This window comes from Nanorana parkeri, unplaced genomic scaffold, assembly GCF_000935625.1.
Source record: "Nanorana parkeri isolate BGI_ZX_2015 unplaced genomic scaffold, ASM93562v1 scaffold1976, whole genome shotgun sequence".
In the NCBI taxonomy this organism is placed as follows: Eukaryota; Metazoa; Chordata; class Amphibia; order Anura; family Dicroglossidae; genus Nanorana; species Nanorana parkeri.
Genome location: NW_017308244.1, coordinates 62,238 through 79,908, shown reverse-complemented (window position 1 = coordinate 79,908; position 17,671 = coordinate 62,238). Strand labels below are relative to the sequence as shown.

Sequence of the window (17,671 nt, the reverse complement as noted above, 5' to 3'; positions counted from 1 at the left end):
TTGCTACGAGCAGAGTCCAGTGAGTTGCTATGTCTAGTGTGTTGCTATGTGCAGGGTCCAGAGCGTTGCTATGTGCAGGGTCCAGTGCGTTGCTATGTGCGGGGTCCAGTGTGTTGCTAGGTGCAGGGTCCAGTGCGTTGCTAGGTGCGGGGTCCAGTGCATTGCTAGGTGCGGGGTCCTGTGCGTTGCTAGGTCCGGGGTCCTGTGCGTTGCTAGGTGCAGGGTCCAGTGCGTTGCTAGGTGCAGGATCCAGTGCGTTGCTAGGTGCAAGGTCCAGGGCGTTGCTACGCGCAGTGTCCGATTTATATACAGTTCTGCATTGCTGCATAATGTATTGCTGGGATTTGTAGTCCCTCCAACAGCCGGTGCCATTCCCTATTAGAGTGTAAGCTCTATCGGCTCACCTCCTGGGTGAAACAGGACCAGGGTTGGATCTAGCAAAAAGCTGAGGATGCCGGGAAGGGGGGTTTGACATGTGTAGACAAAATCTTTTCAACGGCCCTGGACATCCGCCTCCCTCTCCCGTCCCTTATGATCACAGTTCAATTTTAATTTTTTCATGATAGGTGTAAGTGGGGCCTCACATTTGAGTTTCGCCTAAGGCCTCGCAAAGTCTAGAGCCGCCTCTGCACTGTTCCTTTAGATTGTCACCTGCATCACCTGTATAACATCACGTTTTGGCAGTCTTGATATAACAGTCATATATGTACACACTCAGTTGGTTAAATGTGGTTTGATTAGACCAAGCTTTGCAATTCACAATGTTATCAGTAATGGCAGTATTGCCCCAGATACTTGCGATTACGGAGCCTCTAGCTGATGTCACTCCTATAGTTTCCTGTGGCTGAGTGGTAGCTGGCTCCCAGGTATCACTTCTCCAGGTCCGGGTGTCTATAGTTAAGAGGCGCTCTTTCAGTGTGGGGTTCGCCCATGGTGTGGTGTTGCAGCGATGCTGATCTGGGTCCGCCTGAACGGTCTGCGGTTGCAGAGTGTGAATCTTCGGCGTTCACTGTTGCAAACAGTAGGACGCCGAATATTTGTTTGGCCGCGTCTTAAAAGGCCTCCTGCACCTGCGCCAGGTGGAGCCGATGCCCGACGTGCGCATGCGCCGAGTGGAGAGAGCCTGGCCCGTTGAGCGCATGCGCGGTCCCGGATCGCGATCCCGGGACGGAAACCGGTAAGTTTCTTACACTAATATTCTACCTTGTAGAACCGCCTTTGCTGTTTCCCAGAACAGGACAGGATCAGAGACATGTGCAGCATTATCAGTCGCATTGTCACACATAGATGGGTTTCCTGGTGAAGAGCAATGTCTACCTTGAGCTTTTTGAGATGGCGTATAATTTGATGTCGGTGGTCGGTGATCTCAGTCCCTTAACGTTCCAGGTAACTATGTTCAAGGTGGGTCCCATATTAACAGTGGCGGTGTGTAGAAATGCCTAAAAGTAATGGTGGGCACTTACAGGTGTCCCAGTGCTCCCAAAGAGACCTAGGATCTTAGTTCCGTCTGATAAGGCTTCAAGCGAAAAAGATACAAAAAGATACAAAAAGTGACCAATTGAAAAATGGAGCAGGTCTCCGGTCCATTAGAGACACATCAGGTACACTGATGAAGTGAGCAATCCAAGTGTGATGGTTAGGAAACATAAAAAACAGGTAGACAAACCAAAAAAATGTCCATTCTATAGGATCTTTTTTCACCTTAAGAGCGCTGGGAGACTGCAGCATCCAGATAATTTATACGCTACTCCATGGCTTGTATATGTTTATTTTGGGCTTCCATGTTAGCATTAAGTTTCCCAAGTGCAGCTGCAAAGTGTCTGCAATGATGGCTATATCAGACTTCAGATGTTTAGTGACTTCTGAGGCAATCAGAGAACAATCTATGGCTGTATGTGCAGAGAATGCATGAGCTGACTCACCCTCTAACATGCCTGGGCTGGTCTCCTGCTGCATGTCGTCGACGGCCATATTGGATCCCTCCTCTCCGTCTAGCGTGCTCTCTTTTATAGCACTTTGGGCTTTCGGCGGGCGTGCCAGTTATATATCTATGGCGGGATAGTGGACGAAAGGCTTCGTGTGGTCGGCAGTGTGTGGGAGATGTTCCAGTAAGAGTGCAGGGGCAGGTGGCGGGACAGAGCTCCGAGCCGTTCACCTATAGCATCGGGCGCCGGCACCGGAAGTCAGTATAACATTTTTAAAGATAATTTGAGTGACAGTGACTTTATAGAATGTATTAATGAATTTAACTGGCGTTTTTGTACTGTAATTTCTGGACACATTTTTTCTAAAATGTTAACAAAAGTCCTCTAAATATGTTACCAGTAATGAGATGTGAGCTTTAATTTGACAATCTCAAAACATTCCCTGCTCAATATCAAAACATCTTACCTGTGTGTAACCATATAGATGTAAAAGTTGAGCCATTTGGAGAGTGGTATCTGATTTGAGGTCTCCGATGAAACCAGCCACTGTACCCCGCACCATACAGGAATAATTTGGAACTGTCTTGGAATGTCCAGACAAGATCTGCAGAACATCTTTTGTGGCTTTATTCACATTTCCACAAGAATCATACACATGATATCCCAGAGTCAAATTGGGCAGAATATCTGGACTGCTGTTTATCTCATCAATAGCAAACATAAAAGCCAGGAGATGTTTGTATTCTCTCTCGTGAACTCTAAAAAAAAAATCAAAATTGGTTTTGCCAGGCCAGATATAAATTCCAGATCTTATGAAACAATTGATGACAAGATTCCCACTATCTGCATTGAAATTAATCAAGGTCTGGTTAATGGCAACTTTAACTCAGTAGTCACAGTAGTCATTATGGGTTTCCTAAAGAGAGCGCACATTAGGAGCTGCCTGCTACCAGCTGTTTGTTTTTAACCTCAGGCTGATCTGTATGGACGAGAGAGGACTGAGAAGAGGAGGAGTCACTCTTCTGACTTATTCTCTTGTGTTTGTGTAAATTTCAGCCTTTGCTTTTAAACACAACAGGCTTATTTCAAAAGGTATAAAGAGAAATAAGTAAACATGGGAAAGCAGTCAAGAGAATCAGTTTATGCATTTTTAATATAATTCTTGTTAAACCATTAAAGAAGAACTCTGTGCAGAATAAAACTTCACCCTTGCAGTGGGATACCCCCGCTCTGCAAGGCTTAAGATATACTCACCAGATCCTCGGTTCCCCCAGGTTTCTAGACTAGTTCCTACAGCCTCTCTTCCCTTTAACGTCAATGATGGAATTCTCAACATCCTCAAATGCAGTATATTTTATTAGATGTCGTGACTCACAAGTCCTTAGACCACGGAGGGGAGGGGAAGAGAGGCTGTAGGTACAGGTCTAGTAGCCAGGTAGAAACAAGGATTGGGTGAGTATATCTTTGTTATTTTACACCCTAGACCAAAATTAGCAGTTAACCCTTGCAGTGCAGGGGTAGCAAAACTGAAAAGTTGTATTCTGGCCATAATTCTTCATTAAGATGTTTTCTTGTGAAACACAACAGAAATAAAGTTAGTCAGTATACTTCGCACTATCCAGAGAATTCCAATACTCCCTATCTAGGAGGCGTCTTTCCAAGTCTTTTGACTCTTTAAAGAAGTCGTCTTTATCTGTAGCCCTTTTTAGATGACCTGGATGGCAACTGACAGCTCTAAGTAAGGTATTCCTGGAAATGGGTTTGCGAGAAAGAACAAACCCATATGCTGCCTTCCTCTACACTCCCTATCAGGATCAAATCCAAATAATTCATTTCTGAAATTTGCTCTTCTGCAGTAAACTCACAGTTATGAGTTTTGATGGATTTTGGTCTTTATTTATTACTTGATAATAGACATGTGCAGCGGCTACAAATTTGTTTTGTTTAGTTTCGGATTTCGTTTATTTCCTGTTTGGAATATGGATCCTATACGTGTTTTGGGAATAGTATTCGTATTCGGATCTGATTCGGAATTCGTTTCGGATTTGGACAAATTCCCGAAAATTCAACTTGAGATGGGGTAGCAGAATTGGCACATTTGTAATTTCTGGTTGCTGTGCTCTAGTCTTTACTATTAAAGGGACATTAAAATCCTTTTCTTAATTTGTTTTTATCCGTTTCAATGTTAACAGTGCACGCACAGGAATTGGACAAAATTTGTTCCAAATCCAAAATTTCTGATTCGAAAGTTCAGATTCAAAATTTCTGACTCGGATGCTTTCGGATGAGTTTGAATATGTTATATTTCGGAAATTCGGATGCTCCGAATCTTCGAATTTCCAAAATTTAGGCCGGATTTCGATTCGGAACGAAACTAATTGCACATGTCTACTTGATAATACATTTGTGCTTTTGGCATTCTCTGAAATATTGAGAAGGTTTTGGGTAATTGCCTGGGACACCTATGTTAGAAGATCTTTTTCTTGAAGGTTCTTAGAATATAGTATTTTAAATAAACCTAGGTTATCTACTTTTTGTGGGTTTCTCTGTTCGCCAAACTAGCCTTAGTAGTGTAGTTTCCAGATAATATCTCATATTTGATGTTCTTAGAGCATATATTATATGATATTTATTATTTACATTTTATTATAAGACATTTATGATAAGAAAGATTTTTATTAATCATTGGTTACTTAATGGATGGATAGTAGTTCTAGGAGACTATGCTAATGATCAATGTATTTCAATTAATGAGATGTCTCAATACTTTATTTAGAATATTTAATGTAGGATATTTATCGTTTTTTATATGACATTGTAGGTTGAGAATGTTGTTTGCATTGGATATTTCATATATTCGGGTGAGAGGAGCCACTCATTTGTTATAGTTTATTTGATTATGTATGTATTTATTTGTTTATACACTTGTACATTTGTATGTATTCTCAAGAGAGTTTGATATTTTATATTATATATTTCTCTTTTGTGCACTGCCTTACACCCTGCACAGTTGACAGGGAGATTGCGGTTTGGCAAGATTGAGTTAAAATCTCTGACTGTATTTGGTATGGAGATTATAACATGTATTATGGGATTGGTAGTTTGTTTGTGCTCTACTGACCCTTATACACCAGCTAGTTTAAAGTTAACCTATCCATCAGCGAGCATTGCTTCCTGCATCTGTGTAGGCTGGAGTTTTTTGAACACATTTAAGTGAGATACTGGTCTGTATTTGTTACCTCTATGAATAAGCCTGTGGGTGAAACATGTGGGTGCACCTATTAGACCAGCACCTGGGGAGTCCTGATGGTGGCTAAGGAATTGGAGCAGTGAGATTTCCTTTGGCTCTATAGTCAGTATACTTCAATATACTTGCACGGTTTTATGTCATGAATTCAAGGAAACAGAGGAAAAATGGACCTGGGAAATATTATGTTTTCATTATATATTATATATATTCATTATTTCATATAATATATACTGTATAACATAAGGTATGTGCTGCACAATGTAAAAATGCTACATCACATTAAAGTTCAGTCAATTGGGGGAAATTCTGCAGCAAGGACAATGACTCGTCTTCTAATACTCTACTATGGAATAAAATTATATTCTCTGTATTACTGTTCACTTCCTTTCTGGTGCCACAATGATAAAAAGTGAGGGGAGAAAACATTGTCTGGTCTTACAATGCCAGACTTCACACACAATAGAGAAAGATTGTTTTTAATGTTGTCTCTTTTGTCAATAAGTCTCAGTTTGCAGATGATTATAGAGTAAAATGTGTGATAGCTCTATGGTGATCCTACAACTGGCTATAAATATCAGTTCTCATAAACACTCAACCATCAACATTAAAGTCTATGTAAACCTAAAATATATTGTACACCATGGGGTTGATTTACTAACCTTATAAACACGCCACAAACAAGTATACACCCAGGGGCGGACTGGGCCGTCCTCACCCTTGCTGCTGCCAGACCCGCCCGCATCCACACGCCGCCCCGCCTCACCCTTGCTGCTGCCAGACTCGCCCGCATCCACACGCTGCACCTCCTCCCTGCCTCACGCACACTTATACATGGCATTAGTGGAAATATGCTTTTAGAGACTTTTTGGTTGATAAATACGTTTTGCTGTGTAAAAATCACACGCACCTAGTGCGTGCGTGTGTTTAGGTTAGTAAATCACCCCCCATGTCTCACCGAATTCAGTTTTGTTGCAAAGTTTCTTACCTGAAAATCCTGCCAGTAACAGTGCTTCCTGTTTAAGGGTGACAACACTAAGCCCCTACCCCACAGTTCTCAGCAGAGCTGTCAGACTGCCATGTGCACTCCTTCAGTTAGCCATTGGGCTATTTATCAGGTCTATCAGATTGGTAGACAACAGGCCAACTGATATGAAAACTAAACCCAAGAACAAAAATGTTACAGCTCATTAGATAGATGCTTCAGTGGGTAGGCTGCATTCATTTTCCTTTATTGGTAATACCATTTTTAGCAATTACAGAAAATATTGGCTGATCTCACTAGACATGCCGTGTCCTTGTCACTTCCTTCGATCTGAACTAAAAGCAAATAACGTGTTATATTTATTCTATAGACTGTCAATCACCTGTTTATTGGATACAAGCAAAGGTAGACGTGTTTGTAGTCCAGCATATATTGCAACAATGTCTCCCTCAATAGACAAAATTGGGGAGAGCACGTAGCCACCCTGGGACAGGAAGTGCAATATTCACAGGATCACCAGGTAAAAAAATAGAAAAAAGCCTGAATAAAACAACGTCGACAACATATTTAATCACTGATAACCTGCACTATACAGTATGGCATTTTTATTTTTTGGGTTTGAATAGGTTTGAAGGAACTTGCACGGCAGGCTGACAATATTGCTGCTAATTGCAATCTAAGGTCTTAGCATTGTGAGCCTGCAACAGGAACTACTGGATTTCCAGATACAAAACTTTGCAGAAAAGTCACAAAAAATGCTTAAAGTGACATTAAACCCTCAGATTTTTTAACATAAACCAATACTGTAATGTGTACCTTACTGTAATCCATGGTTGTTTCCCTTCTCTTTGCTGCTCTTCCTTTTAAATCCTCATGTCTTCTCATGCTTGGGAAGAACTTCCCTTTTCAGCTCAGGGCCTCTTCCTGTAGTGCTGGCTCAGGTTTCAAGCCTATAGAAACGTATACACAGACACCGTGTAGCCATTCCAGAGACAAGGCAGTCTGCTGCAAAACAGAAGTTCTCCCCCAGCATGAGAACAGATACAGATTAAAAAGGAAGAGCAGCAAAGAGAAGGGAAACTACCATGGATTACAGTAAGGCACACATTACAGTATTGTTTTATGTTAAAAAATCTGAGGGTTTAATGTCACTTTAAGATATATCTATACCGTGATTATGTCAAACATACTTACAGGGCTATTCACTAAAGGGTGAAGAGTTTGGAGAAGGCAGGGGAGGTGAACAATCTCTGATAACACTGGAAAGTGAGCTGAATTGGATAATTATTCCAAATCAGCTATTTTGGCCTAGATTGTTCACTTTTTCCGCCTTCTCCAAACCCCTCACTCTTTTGTGAATAGTCCTGTAAAAAATAGATTTACTGCCACATCTCATCCATCCTGCATCACTCAGTATAAGGTACTAATGTATTAAGACGAGAACCCCATGTGCTGGGGTTCTTCAAGGTTCGACTAATGCCAATAGCTATATAGCTTGTATAATATGGCTGATAAGTCCTACATTGTAAACTCGCCCTAAGGACCAAAGTTGTGTACCTCTACTACTGCGATACGTTTCATGCACCGTGTGTTGAATGTGCTTGACCTGCCACAGGTATCTGTTCATACTGTAACATGTCTGTGTTTTCTCTGTTAAACTAAATAAATATCCATTTGAGAAAAAAAAAATAGATTTACTTTAAAGTTTATCTAAATTTCTCCTAAAATAATATACCAATCCTTAGATGAGGTGGCTGTAATTTTTTCCTTTATTTTCCTTTATTTTCACCTGGTGATTTTGCCAGTAACACTCTTCCAGTCACAGGGTGGCTGCACTCTATAGATAAGCAATGGAGCCACCCTTGGACTGCAACATTGTCACCCTGTGGGGAGGATGGTGTTAAATGCAGTAGCAGATTTAGATGGACTTGACTAACAAATTAAATCCAAGTTCCATCAAAAGTTTTTTTTTCTTTGTTAATAAAGACTTTTCATAAATGAATAAAAGATGACCATTAGAAGCACCTCTCTTAGTGTTTATTGGTTTGTCTCAACCTTCTATTTGCTATTTTTGCTGGTCAGCTTGGCCTTTTAAAGTTAATTGAAAAATAACATACTTACTGGTTGCATCACCCGGTGAAAATAAAGAAAAAAAGCCTAAAGAAAGAAAATAAATGCAGCCACCACATCTAAGGACTGCTAAGCTGCAACACAGTATATTACGTTTTTTGTTTTTTAGGTTTAGATAGGCTTGAAGCAACTTCCAATGGAGGCTGACAATATAAATTTAAAAAAAAGCTTAATACATTTGCATACAGTGAGAGATTATGTCAAACATATTAAAAATAGAATAACTTTAAAGTGTATCTAAATTCCTAAAAAAGTAATATATTGCATCTTACCAATCCTTAGATGAGGTGGCTGCATTTTTTTCCCCCTTTATCTTTACCTGAAGATCTGGACAGTAACACTCTTCCTGTCTCAGGGTGGCTGCACTCTATAGAGAACCAATGGAGCCACCCTTGGACAAAAGCATTGTCACCTTGTGAAGAAGATGGTGTTAAATGCAGTAGCAGATTTAGATGGACTTGACTAACAAATGAAATCCAAACTCCAGCTAACAGTTACAATGTTTTTGTTTTTGTTTTCTGTAGGGAAAAAGATTTTTAAAAATTAATAAAAGCTGACTATTATAAGCACCCCTGTCAGTGTTAAATGGTTTTCCTCAACCCTCTATCTGCCACTTTTTCTGGACAGATTGGCCTGTTGAAGGAAATTAAAAAATAAAAGACTTACTGGCAGGATCACCAGGGGAAAAAAAAATGAAAAAAGCCTAACAAAAATAATGCCACCACATCTGAGGACTGTTAAGCTGCAATATATTAAATTTTGCTTTTGGATTTAGATATGATTTAACCTCTGTGTGTACTAATTGAAATCTAACATGTCAAGGTAAACAGATGGTGTGAGTACTATAAATCCTCTCTAATGACACAACAAGCCTTATAGATATTATGTTAAGATCCGTACTTTATATTTGACTTACTCTGAACACATGAAATTGCAGAATTGGCTTCCAGCATAGTGCCACTGTGACACTGCAGAATGAACAGCAAATATTCCTCCTAATATGATGTCTCCTTCTTGGGAATATTTGTACTCAAATGTATAATTCTTCATTGTGAGATCACATCGGTGAACAGAGTTCTGAGTGTCACATTTGCAGGAGGTCACACACACAACCAACAGACACAAGTGTTTCAGCATAGTGAAAGGAATGGGCCAATATCTCTGATAGGTTTGAATGAATTATCTTCTTCCAGACACCTCATACCTGACACATGCAGAGGATTCTGACTCTGGTAAAGGATGTGACAGAGAACACAATATGCTCTTATTTATTACTGATAGACTGGTTATTCATGTCAGACAAGGTTACTTTTAGAGAAGAAAAAAGGTAAAATAAAACAAATAGAGTCTACGAGGACTTCATCCCGGGAAAAACTGCAACTAACTTTATATAATTCCAGCACTAATATTATATGCAGACTCTAAGCTCACAAGCTTTTCTCTATCAGCACATTACTAATATTACCACTGTGCATAGCATCCTCATATTCTGTAGCCCTGTAGAAAAGGAGAACGTACAGAAGCAATAACTCTATCATTTTAATGTATACAAATATATGCTGACCTAGGACATAACATATCAAAGCTGTGTTGTAGTTCAGTTCCAATATTAAAAGACTGCAGGGTTAAACATAATTTTTTGTAGGCCAAATTATATATGTACAGCTTGATTATAGATAAGGACATTTTACACAACATTTGAAGTTAACAGTCCTTTTTGCCCTTTTATCATCTAACAAAGACTAACACAGCAAATATCAAATGACAAAGCCCCTGCACCATGGAAGACATACTATATATTTAACAAACAAAAGTCAATGCATTCATCAAACATAATATAAATCAAAAAGTTGATGCTTAATAAAGAGCCAACCAGATATTATATATATTACCAATCCTTGTGGTGTTAAATTCCTGGACTCTCTCTGGTTTCCCGAAGATGGACCTCCCTTTTTTTCCCTGGCCTAGTGTTATTTATCATAGTTACTCTCATTCACTTACATGAGGAACCTATGATTGGTCCAAAGTGAACAATCATAACTTTCTCAAAAAAGTGATTGGATGGTAACTGAAATCTTTCCTTGGTGTCTGGAAAGTTTAGGTAAGTAAATTTGTTAAATGTTCATGTAGTGTTATCTCCTGAGTCCACACCCGCTCTGACATTACAAAATGCTGCCTGTAATAACATCACATTCTAATCCTTTGTACAGTCAGTTTGCCACTTTAGCTTATGCCCAAAAGAAGATCTTTAGTATATGGCATGACAACTGGCTTTAGCATACTAATGAAGTCAGCAATAAGTAATAGTGATGAGCCGAACACCCCCGTGTTCGGTTTAAATTCAAACTTTAGAACATGGGAAAAGTTTGAATTTGAACTCAAACTCAATGCAAGTATATGGAGGTAGAACTTTAAAATTAAATGTCCCCATTTTGAAGCCTTGTATGCTATTTATTGGCCATACAAAGGGTATGGGGATCTGGGTACTGCCCTGGGGGACATGAATCAATTTTTTTTTTTAAATACCGTTTTTAAAGCAGCTGTGATTTTAACATCACTTAAAGGGTAACAATAAAAATGAAAAAATCATTTACATATCGTGCCTGGGGGGTCCCCTTAAATGGCCCGTAAAGTGGTGGATCTGTAGGATGTATAGAACCTGCTGAAGCAAAAAGTGACACTGATAAAGAAAAAAATGACATTTCAATTGCTGGTAATTGGTTTTCCCTTAATCTTGTAAACAACTGCTTGGGGAGGCAGCCTGTATGAAGAGGTCATATGTTAGGACACTCAATTCTAAATTCTAGTGTCTCTTTTGCAGATGTTGGATGAAAGTAACAACAGGTGACAATTGGGCCTTTAGTGTCGGCTGTGCCTTCACACCATAACCCTTCAGAGTTATTCTTGGTGAGTGCAGGAATGTACCCTGCTCAAAACATTCAAATTATATGCACCTGTCACATGCGGGTGTGGAAAAATTGGGCCTTGGGTGGTGGTGGTGCACTAAACCAAGAACATTACTTAAAGATAGAATAATCACCCACAAAGTTAGGCAGCCCAGGCAGTCTTCAGAGATCCTCGATCCCCGACACATTTAATTGGTTACATCGGCATCTGGGGATTGATAGCTTCTGCTGATCCAAGACTGATTCATTTTGATAAATGTCAGCCGGTCAACAGAGTTTATGGACAGATGCACTTTTTTATCTGTCACAAAACCTCCAGCAGCACTGACTGTCCGTTCAGAAAGCATGCTGGATGCAGGGCAGCCCAGTAGCTCCATTGCATATTGGGTAAGTTCTGACCAGTGATCCATACTCAAGACCCAGTAAGCCAGTGGATCGTCTGTTGGAAAGCTCTCCATGTCTGCTCTTGCCCTCAGGTAATTCTGCACCATATGATGCTGTTGCTGCTGATGGGTGCATAAAGCTAACATGTCTGGGCGCTGTGGACTGAAAACATTTCTAAAGGCATTAGTCAGGTGGCCCCCTTCCCCACTGTTCTTCCTTTGACCAACCAAAGCCTCAGAAGCACTTCTTTCATCGCTTGGTAACCTAGCAATGTCTGGAAAGGTGTTACACAAGTTTCCCTTCAACGCATCCTCAAGTTGTTTCATCCTGTGCTCCCCCTGTGAGGGCAGGATGAGCTCTGCAGCTTTATGCGTGTAATGTGGATCAAGAAGGGTTGCCAACCAGTAATGATCCCTCTCCATGTGTTTGAGGAGGCATGATATTCCGAGTCTTCAGGGTCACTGAAGATGACACTAGTGTGCACTACCTCCTCCCAGCCACGTACTACTCCTTGGGTGTCTGTGGACAAAAAACCCTCCATTGAACACTGCTTTATATCATCCTCTGCTTCAATGCCCCACAGCTTCCATAATCCTCCTCATCCTCCTTTTTGATCTGTGGCCCTGCCGGAATAGTTTCTGCATATAGGTGGCCTTGCGAGGTAAGGAAGTCCTCCTCTTCCTCCCGCTGTTCTGCCTCAAGTGCCCTATCCATAATTCCCCGCAGAGTATGCTCCAGAAGTAGCACAAGAAGGATAGTGTCACTGATGCATGCACTGTCCTGGCTCACCATCCTTGTCACCTTCTCAAATGTGCATGGAGCACACAAGCAGGAAACTGTCAAAATGTAAAACAGGCAGCGATGCCTGTTTACATACAAGCAGTCTGGTGGCTATAGAGCCGCTGGATCACTTGTATGAGATGCCGGTAAGTGTGCCCTACCCTCCGCAGCGCTGCTCCGGGCTACACTGTGCCCGGGGCGGGCGAGGACCGACACAGCAAGTCTGTGATGGGATCAGAGGGAGATCAGCACACAATCTCCCTCCATCTCCTTTACAAGTCCCCAAATGCAGGAAGTGATGTATATTACATCACTTCCACATTCTGCTGTCACTCTCCGGCTACAGAAGCTGGAGAGAAGCTGATAAAGCAGATCTCCACTTCATCAGCTTCTTTGGGGGTTTCAGGGGTGATATTAAGGGTCTTAAAGACCCTTGATGTCTCCATAAAGAGGACCTGCCACATCGTCTTTGCTATCACATAAGCACATAGGGGGCTTCTTAGTCCCATATGTTATAACAATAAAGTTACGTTAAAAAAAGTTCCCAAAAAACTTAACGTTTTATTAAAATACTGCACAATGGAGAGCACTTTTTAATATACCTGAGCTATTGGTGACCAATTTCAATAAGAGGAAAGAAGTAAACCGCACAAAGGATGTATCGCTACATAGGATCATAAAGGATCTGATAGAGGTGATTTGGGAACATTCGAAATTGGCAACCTGGACGGATACACCACAGATGAAAGAGAGGAGTAATTAAGCAATCTTTGGACAGCCCGTAAAAAGGCGACCACAAACAGCTGGTGACTGCACATTTCAGATGTTTTATATCACAAGATCAAGATGAAGATGAAGATCAAGGAGATTGCCATATAATACTGACTACTAGGAGAGATTGGAAACCATCACTAGGATTATTTATTGGACATTTGTTTTGATCTGGTATATATATATATATATATATATATATATACAGTGGTACCTCGGTTCACAAACTTAATTGGTTCCACGATTCTGGTCGCGAACCAAATTGGTTGTGAACCGAATCACATTTTCCCATAGGGTTCAATGTAAATCAGGTTAATACGTTCTGAACCATATGGAAAAAAAAATTAACCACAATTTTCTTTTTACCACCATTATTGCTCGGCACATTCTTGTCACCTTCAATAACGCTCTGCACATTCTTGTCAACTTCATTAATGCTCTGCGCTTTCTTTTTCCCACTATGCTTGCTCTGCACTTTCTTGGGAGCCTTGCTGGATTGAATGCAGTAATACTGTACAGTACTGTGCTACAAAGCCCACAAAAAAAGCTTCACAGTATGTGTCCACAGCCTTGTCTCCGACTGCAATCTCGGGTACGGGAAGCCACGACCATGTTTCAGAGCAGGGAAGATGGCCGAGGTCGTGTTCGTCACACGAGGCAGAGTTCGCGAATGGAGGCAAAATTGTGACAATCTTCCTGGTCGCGAACCGAATTTGTTCGTGAACAGAGGCGTTTTGCTAAATGTTCAAGAGCAGCTGTTGTTAAAGTGTTTAAAGACTGGACTGTCAGCCGAAAATCTGGGTCTGAACGTGGGAATTGTGGCCGTCAGCGACTAGTCAATGCTAGGGCAGAACGGAGAGTGGCAAGACTGGTACAAGACAACAGAAGGGCAACAGTGCAGTGTCAGATTCCTTGCATCACCTTTCATCATCTTGTGGAGTCACGAGGCGCCCCAACGAAGTCATCCCGTGGAGTCATCTCATGGCCCAACAAAGTACTGATGGGGTGGTTATAATAATCTGGCCACTCAGTGTATATTGATACTATTTAACTTAATGGGAAGGCTTTGTTTTCACATTTGTATAACCATGTTGCATTACTGATTTTGGATCTAGGAGGAGGGATGCACACACACATGCTAACATTTAATGGATGAATCAAACACAAACACAAAGGAGTTTTTAATTTTAATTTATTTTAGCACAGTGTCACTTGTTTCACGATATTGGGAACAGTGTTTTCACTATTTTATTAGCACAGCAGCTTATTATACATTCACATAGCGCAGTGGTTTTATTATGACATATCATCTTAACTGTATCTGCTAATTTTTTTAACTTAACTTAACTTTAAGTAGGGGACTAACAAACCCCTATGTAAGCAAATATGATATGGCAGGTCCTCTTTATGGAGACATCAGGGGTCTTTCAGACTCCTAATGTCACCTAGGGACCCCAAAGAGGCTGATGAAGAAGCAATCTGCTTCACAAGCTTCTTCATCTGGCTGCAGAAGCTGAGAAATATAAACAGTGACACTGGAAGTGATGTAATACACATCACTTCTGGGTCCAGTGATCGGAGGAAAGATCAGCGGCTAGGAGCTTGCTGATCTCCCTTCGATTGGTGAGGGGAGACCCATCGTGAGGGGAGACCCATCGTGAGGGGAAACCCATCATGAGGGGAGACCCACCGTGAGGGGAGACCCATCGTGCCAGTCCCGGAGCTGCACAGGTAACATCGGAACCCGGGGTAGCTGGCGGCAACGGTGGAGGGTGGTACATTCTGCTGCACCATACAAGCGATATGGCAGCAGAAGCTGTGTTCTTGGTATAAATGCATCAGGACAGGATGTTTTTACAGTAGGCATCCCAAAGCAGTTAAAGAAAATGTGCACTTTAAATCAGATTGCATTTATAATTTTTGCCTCTTCCCCTGACATATGCTAATCCATCCTCCTCCTCTAAAAATGCATACTTACCTCAATCCAGTGGCTGGGGATTTGCTTTATTTTTACATCCTGCACTGCAGGTCTTTAAAGTCCTGGAGACACCAGCACAATACAGCCCTTTAGACTTTTATACGGCTATCTGCAGCCTTAGGACACAGCCCGAAGACAAAGTTCACAGATGGCTATGCAGCACTACTATGCAGGCATTGCCAGGACAAATGCACGCTAGCCCCACTGACTTTAAATAAACAGCAGAACAACAGCCATTGGATTAAGTAAAGTATGCATAAAAGTAACAGGGGAGGTTAGGTTATGCCAAGTGAAAGAGGCAAGAAGGATACATTTAATTTGGTTTAAAGTGATTTCTCATTTAATTAATTCACTTCAAATTCATGACTAATATATTGACAAAAAAGGTTCAGTTAGCAAGAACACTAACAATACAAGACAATAATTGTGTGTTATTTTATGAGTATATGTATTAAGATTAGAATATTTTTAGGGCTGGTAATGATTAAAATTTTCGTGTTCGATTAATCAAATTTTTTTTAAATCGCTTAATCGATTAATTATAGCGCACATACAGATACAACTACATTGGCCTATACACATACAGCACAGCAATGAAGTAATAAAATGAACTAGGATCACACTAATCCAGCACGTTATTAATCTCACGTGCCCCACTCAATATGGCCGCCGCTTGAGTGGGGCAACTCAGAATAATAACGTGCTGGATTACAAATGTATTTACATAGTATAGTAAAACAGCAAAGCCCTAAGGGTGATTTAAAAATAAGCATTAGCTTAATATTTGAAGTAGCAGCACCTGTCCATTCCATTTCATGTAAGGACCTGATTGCAGCATAATATTAGTAAATTTCAATGGGCACATTTCTGGGAGCGAGATGGGGGGGTTAATGGAGAGCCACATAGTGCATGTATATAAGTTTAAGACAAGACAGAAGCTTGGTGCCTCTTGGGCAAACTCAACGGCCCAAGTGGCTCCGTCGGCTAACGAAGGGAAGGGGGGAGGAGTCCGGTGACATCACTGACATCGATGTCACCTGACTCCTCCCCCTTCCCTTCATTAGCCGATGGAGCCACTTGGGGAACGGGGGGAGAAGTCCGGTGACGTTGATGTCCGTGACGTCACCGGATCTCCGGCGGGAAGCCGGCGGAGAGGTGAGTCTTTTCATTTTCAATTTTAAAAAATGTAATCGATCAAAAAGTTTAACGATTAATCGAGGAATTAATTGTTAATTTCCACAGCCCTAAATATTTTATATCATTCTTCCTGCCAGGACAGATTTCCTTGTGTTCAGCTCAGGTTTTAAAAGTAGAATATACAATTTTGGTAAAAATATACACACTAATATTCCAGCACTAGAAGTCAGTATGGCGAATATCTCCACTGCTACTGTATACTTTCCTCTCGTACTTAGATAGGCCGGAATCATGGCAATCCAGACACTGCAGAAGACCAGCATGCTGAAGGTGATGTACTTGGCCTCATTAAAACTGTCTGGTAATGTCCTCACCATGAAAGCCAGAACAAAACTCACAGCTGCCAGAAGCCCCATATAACCCAACACAGAGTAGAACCCGATAACTGACCCTTCATTACACTGAATGATGATCTTCCCAGGAGAAGAGTGCATGTCATACACTTGAAATGGTGGAGAGATGGACAACCAGAAAACACCAATCATAACCTGAATTAATGAGCAGAACAACAGGACTGTATTGGGAAGTTTGACTCCCACCCATTTCCTACAGGAGCTTCCAGGTCTGGTGGCTTTAAAAGCAATAACAACCATGATGGTTTTGGCTAGGATAGAAGACAGTGAGACTGTGAAGACAATTCCAAAGAAGACTTGTTGCAGCATACAAGTTATATCCACCGGATGTCCAAGGAACAGGAACACAGAAAGGAAACTCAGCATGAGAGAGAAGAGCAGAATGAAGCTGAGGTTCCTGTTATTGGCTCTGACTATGGGAGTGTTCCGAAACCAAAAAAATATTCCAAGTATACAGAGAGATTTAGTGGAAGATACGACCGAAGATGCAGAAAAAAATACAACCACAATGTCCTTCTCATATGACAAATACTCATAAAGTTTGGCAACACAAATATTTCTAGCCTCATTAGGCCATTGATCTTCAGGACACATCTGGCAGTTTTCACTATCTGTAGAAGAAAAATATACAGGCAAATTTGCATAATGTACAGTGAATGCTGACACCCAACCTTCTTGTGACCAGAGTTTATTGAAGCTTAGACACCCAGATCTGGTTTACCAGTGTTGGTATGCAGTGGCGGAACTACCGCCGGTGCACCCGGTGCCGCCGCACCGGGGCCTGAGGCTGTGGGGGGGCCCAGTGTGGTCCGGTCCTGGGCACCCCCACAGCCTCAGTGGGGTCCGGTCCTGCAATATGGAGCAGTGCAGGGTCCTGGTGTTAGAACACCGGGGCCTCACACTGCCGACGGTATTCTCAGTGAGGGGGCGGGTCCTGTGACTCACCTCCCCTCCCGGCCGCGTCCATAGTAACAGTCTGTGAGAGGGGAGTTGAGTCACAGGCGATCTGTGTTTG

The 17,671-nt window shown here is 41.4% G+C and overlaps 2 protein-coding genes across 2 annotated transcripts in view; both read right to left on the bottom strand.

Annotated features, from left to right (window-relative positions):
* Positions 1-14,922, bottom strand: part of LOC108800276 (vomeronasal type-2 receptor 26-like) — a 32,811-nt gene extending 17,889 nt beyond the window's left edge. Inside the window, exons 1-2 of the mRNA XM_018572249.1 lie at positions 14,819-14,922; positions 2,392-2,683 (exon numbers count right to left, since the gene is read on the bottom strand). Coding sequence (XP_018427751.1) covers positions 2,392-2,683; positions 14,819-14,922 — 396 coding nt within the window. The remainder of the gene's footprint in view (positions 1-2,391; positions 2,684-14,818) is intronic.
* A 1,437-nt stretch (positions 14,923-16,359) lies between these two features.
* The window catches only part of LOC108800275 (vomeronasal type-2 receptor 26-like), a 19,589-nt gene continuing 18,277 nt past the window's right edge, over positions 16,360-17,671 (bottom strand). The window contains exon 5 of the mRNA XM_018572248.1: positions 16,360-17,267. Within this exon, the coding sequence (XP_018427750.1) occupies positions 16,360-17,267 (908 nt within the window). The remainder of the gene's footprint in view (positions 17,268-17,671) is intronic.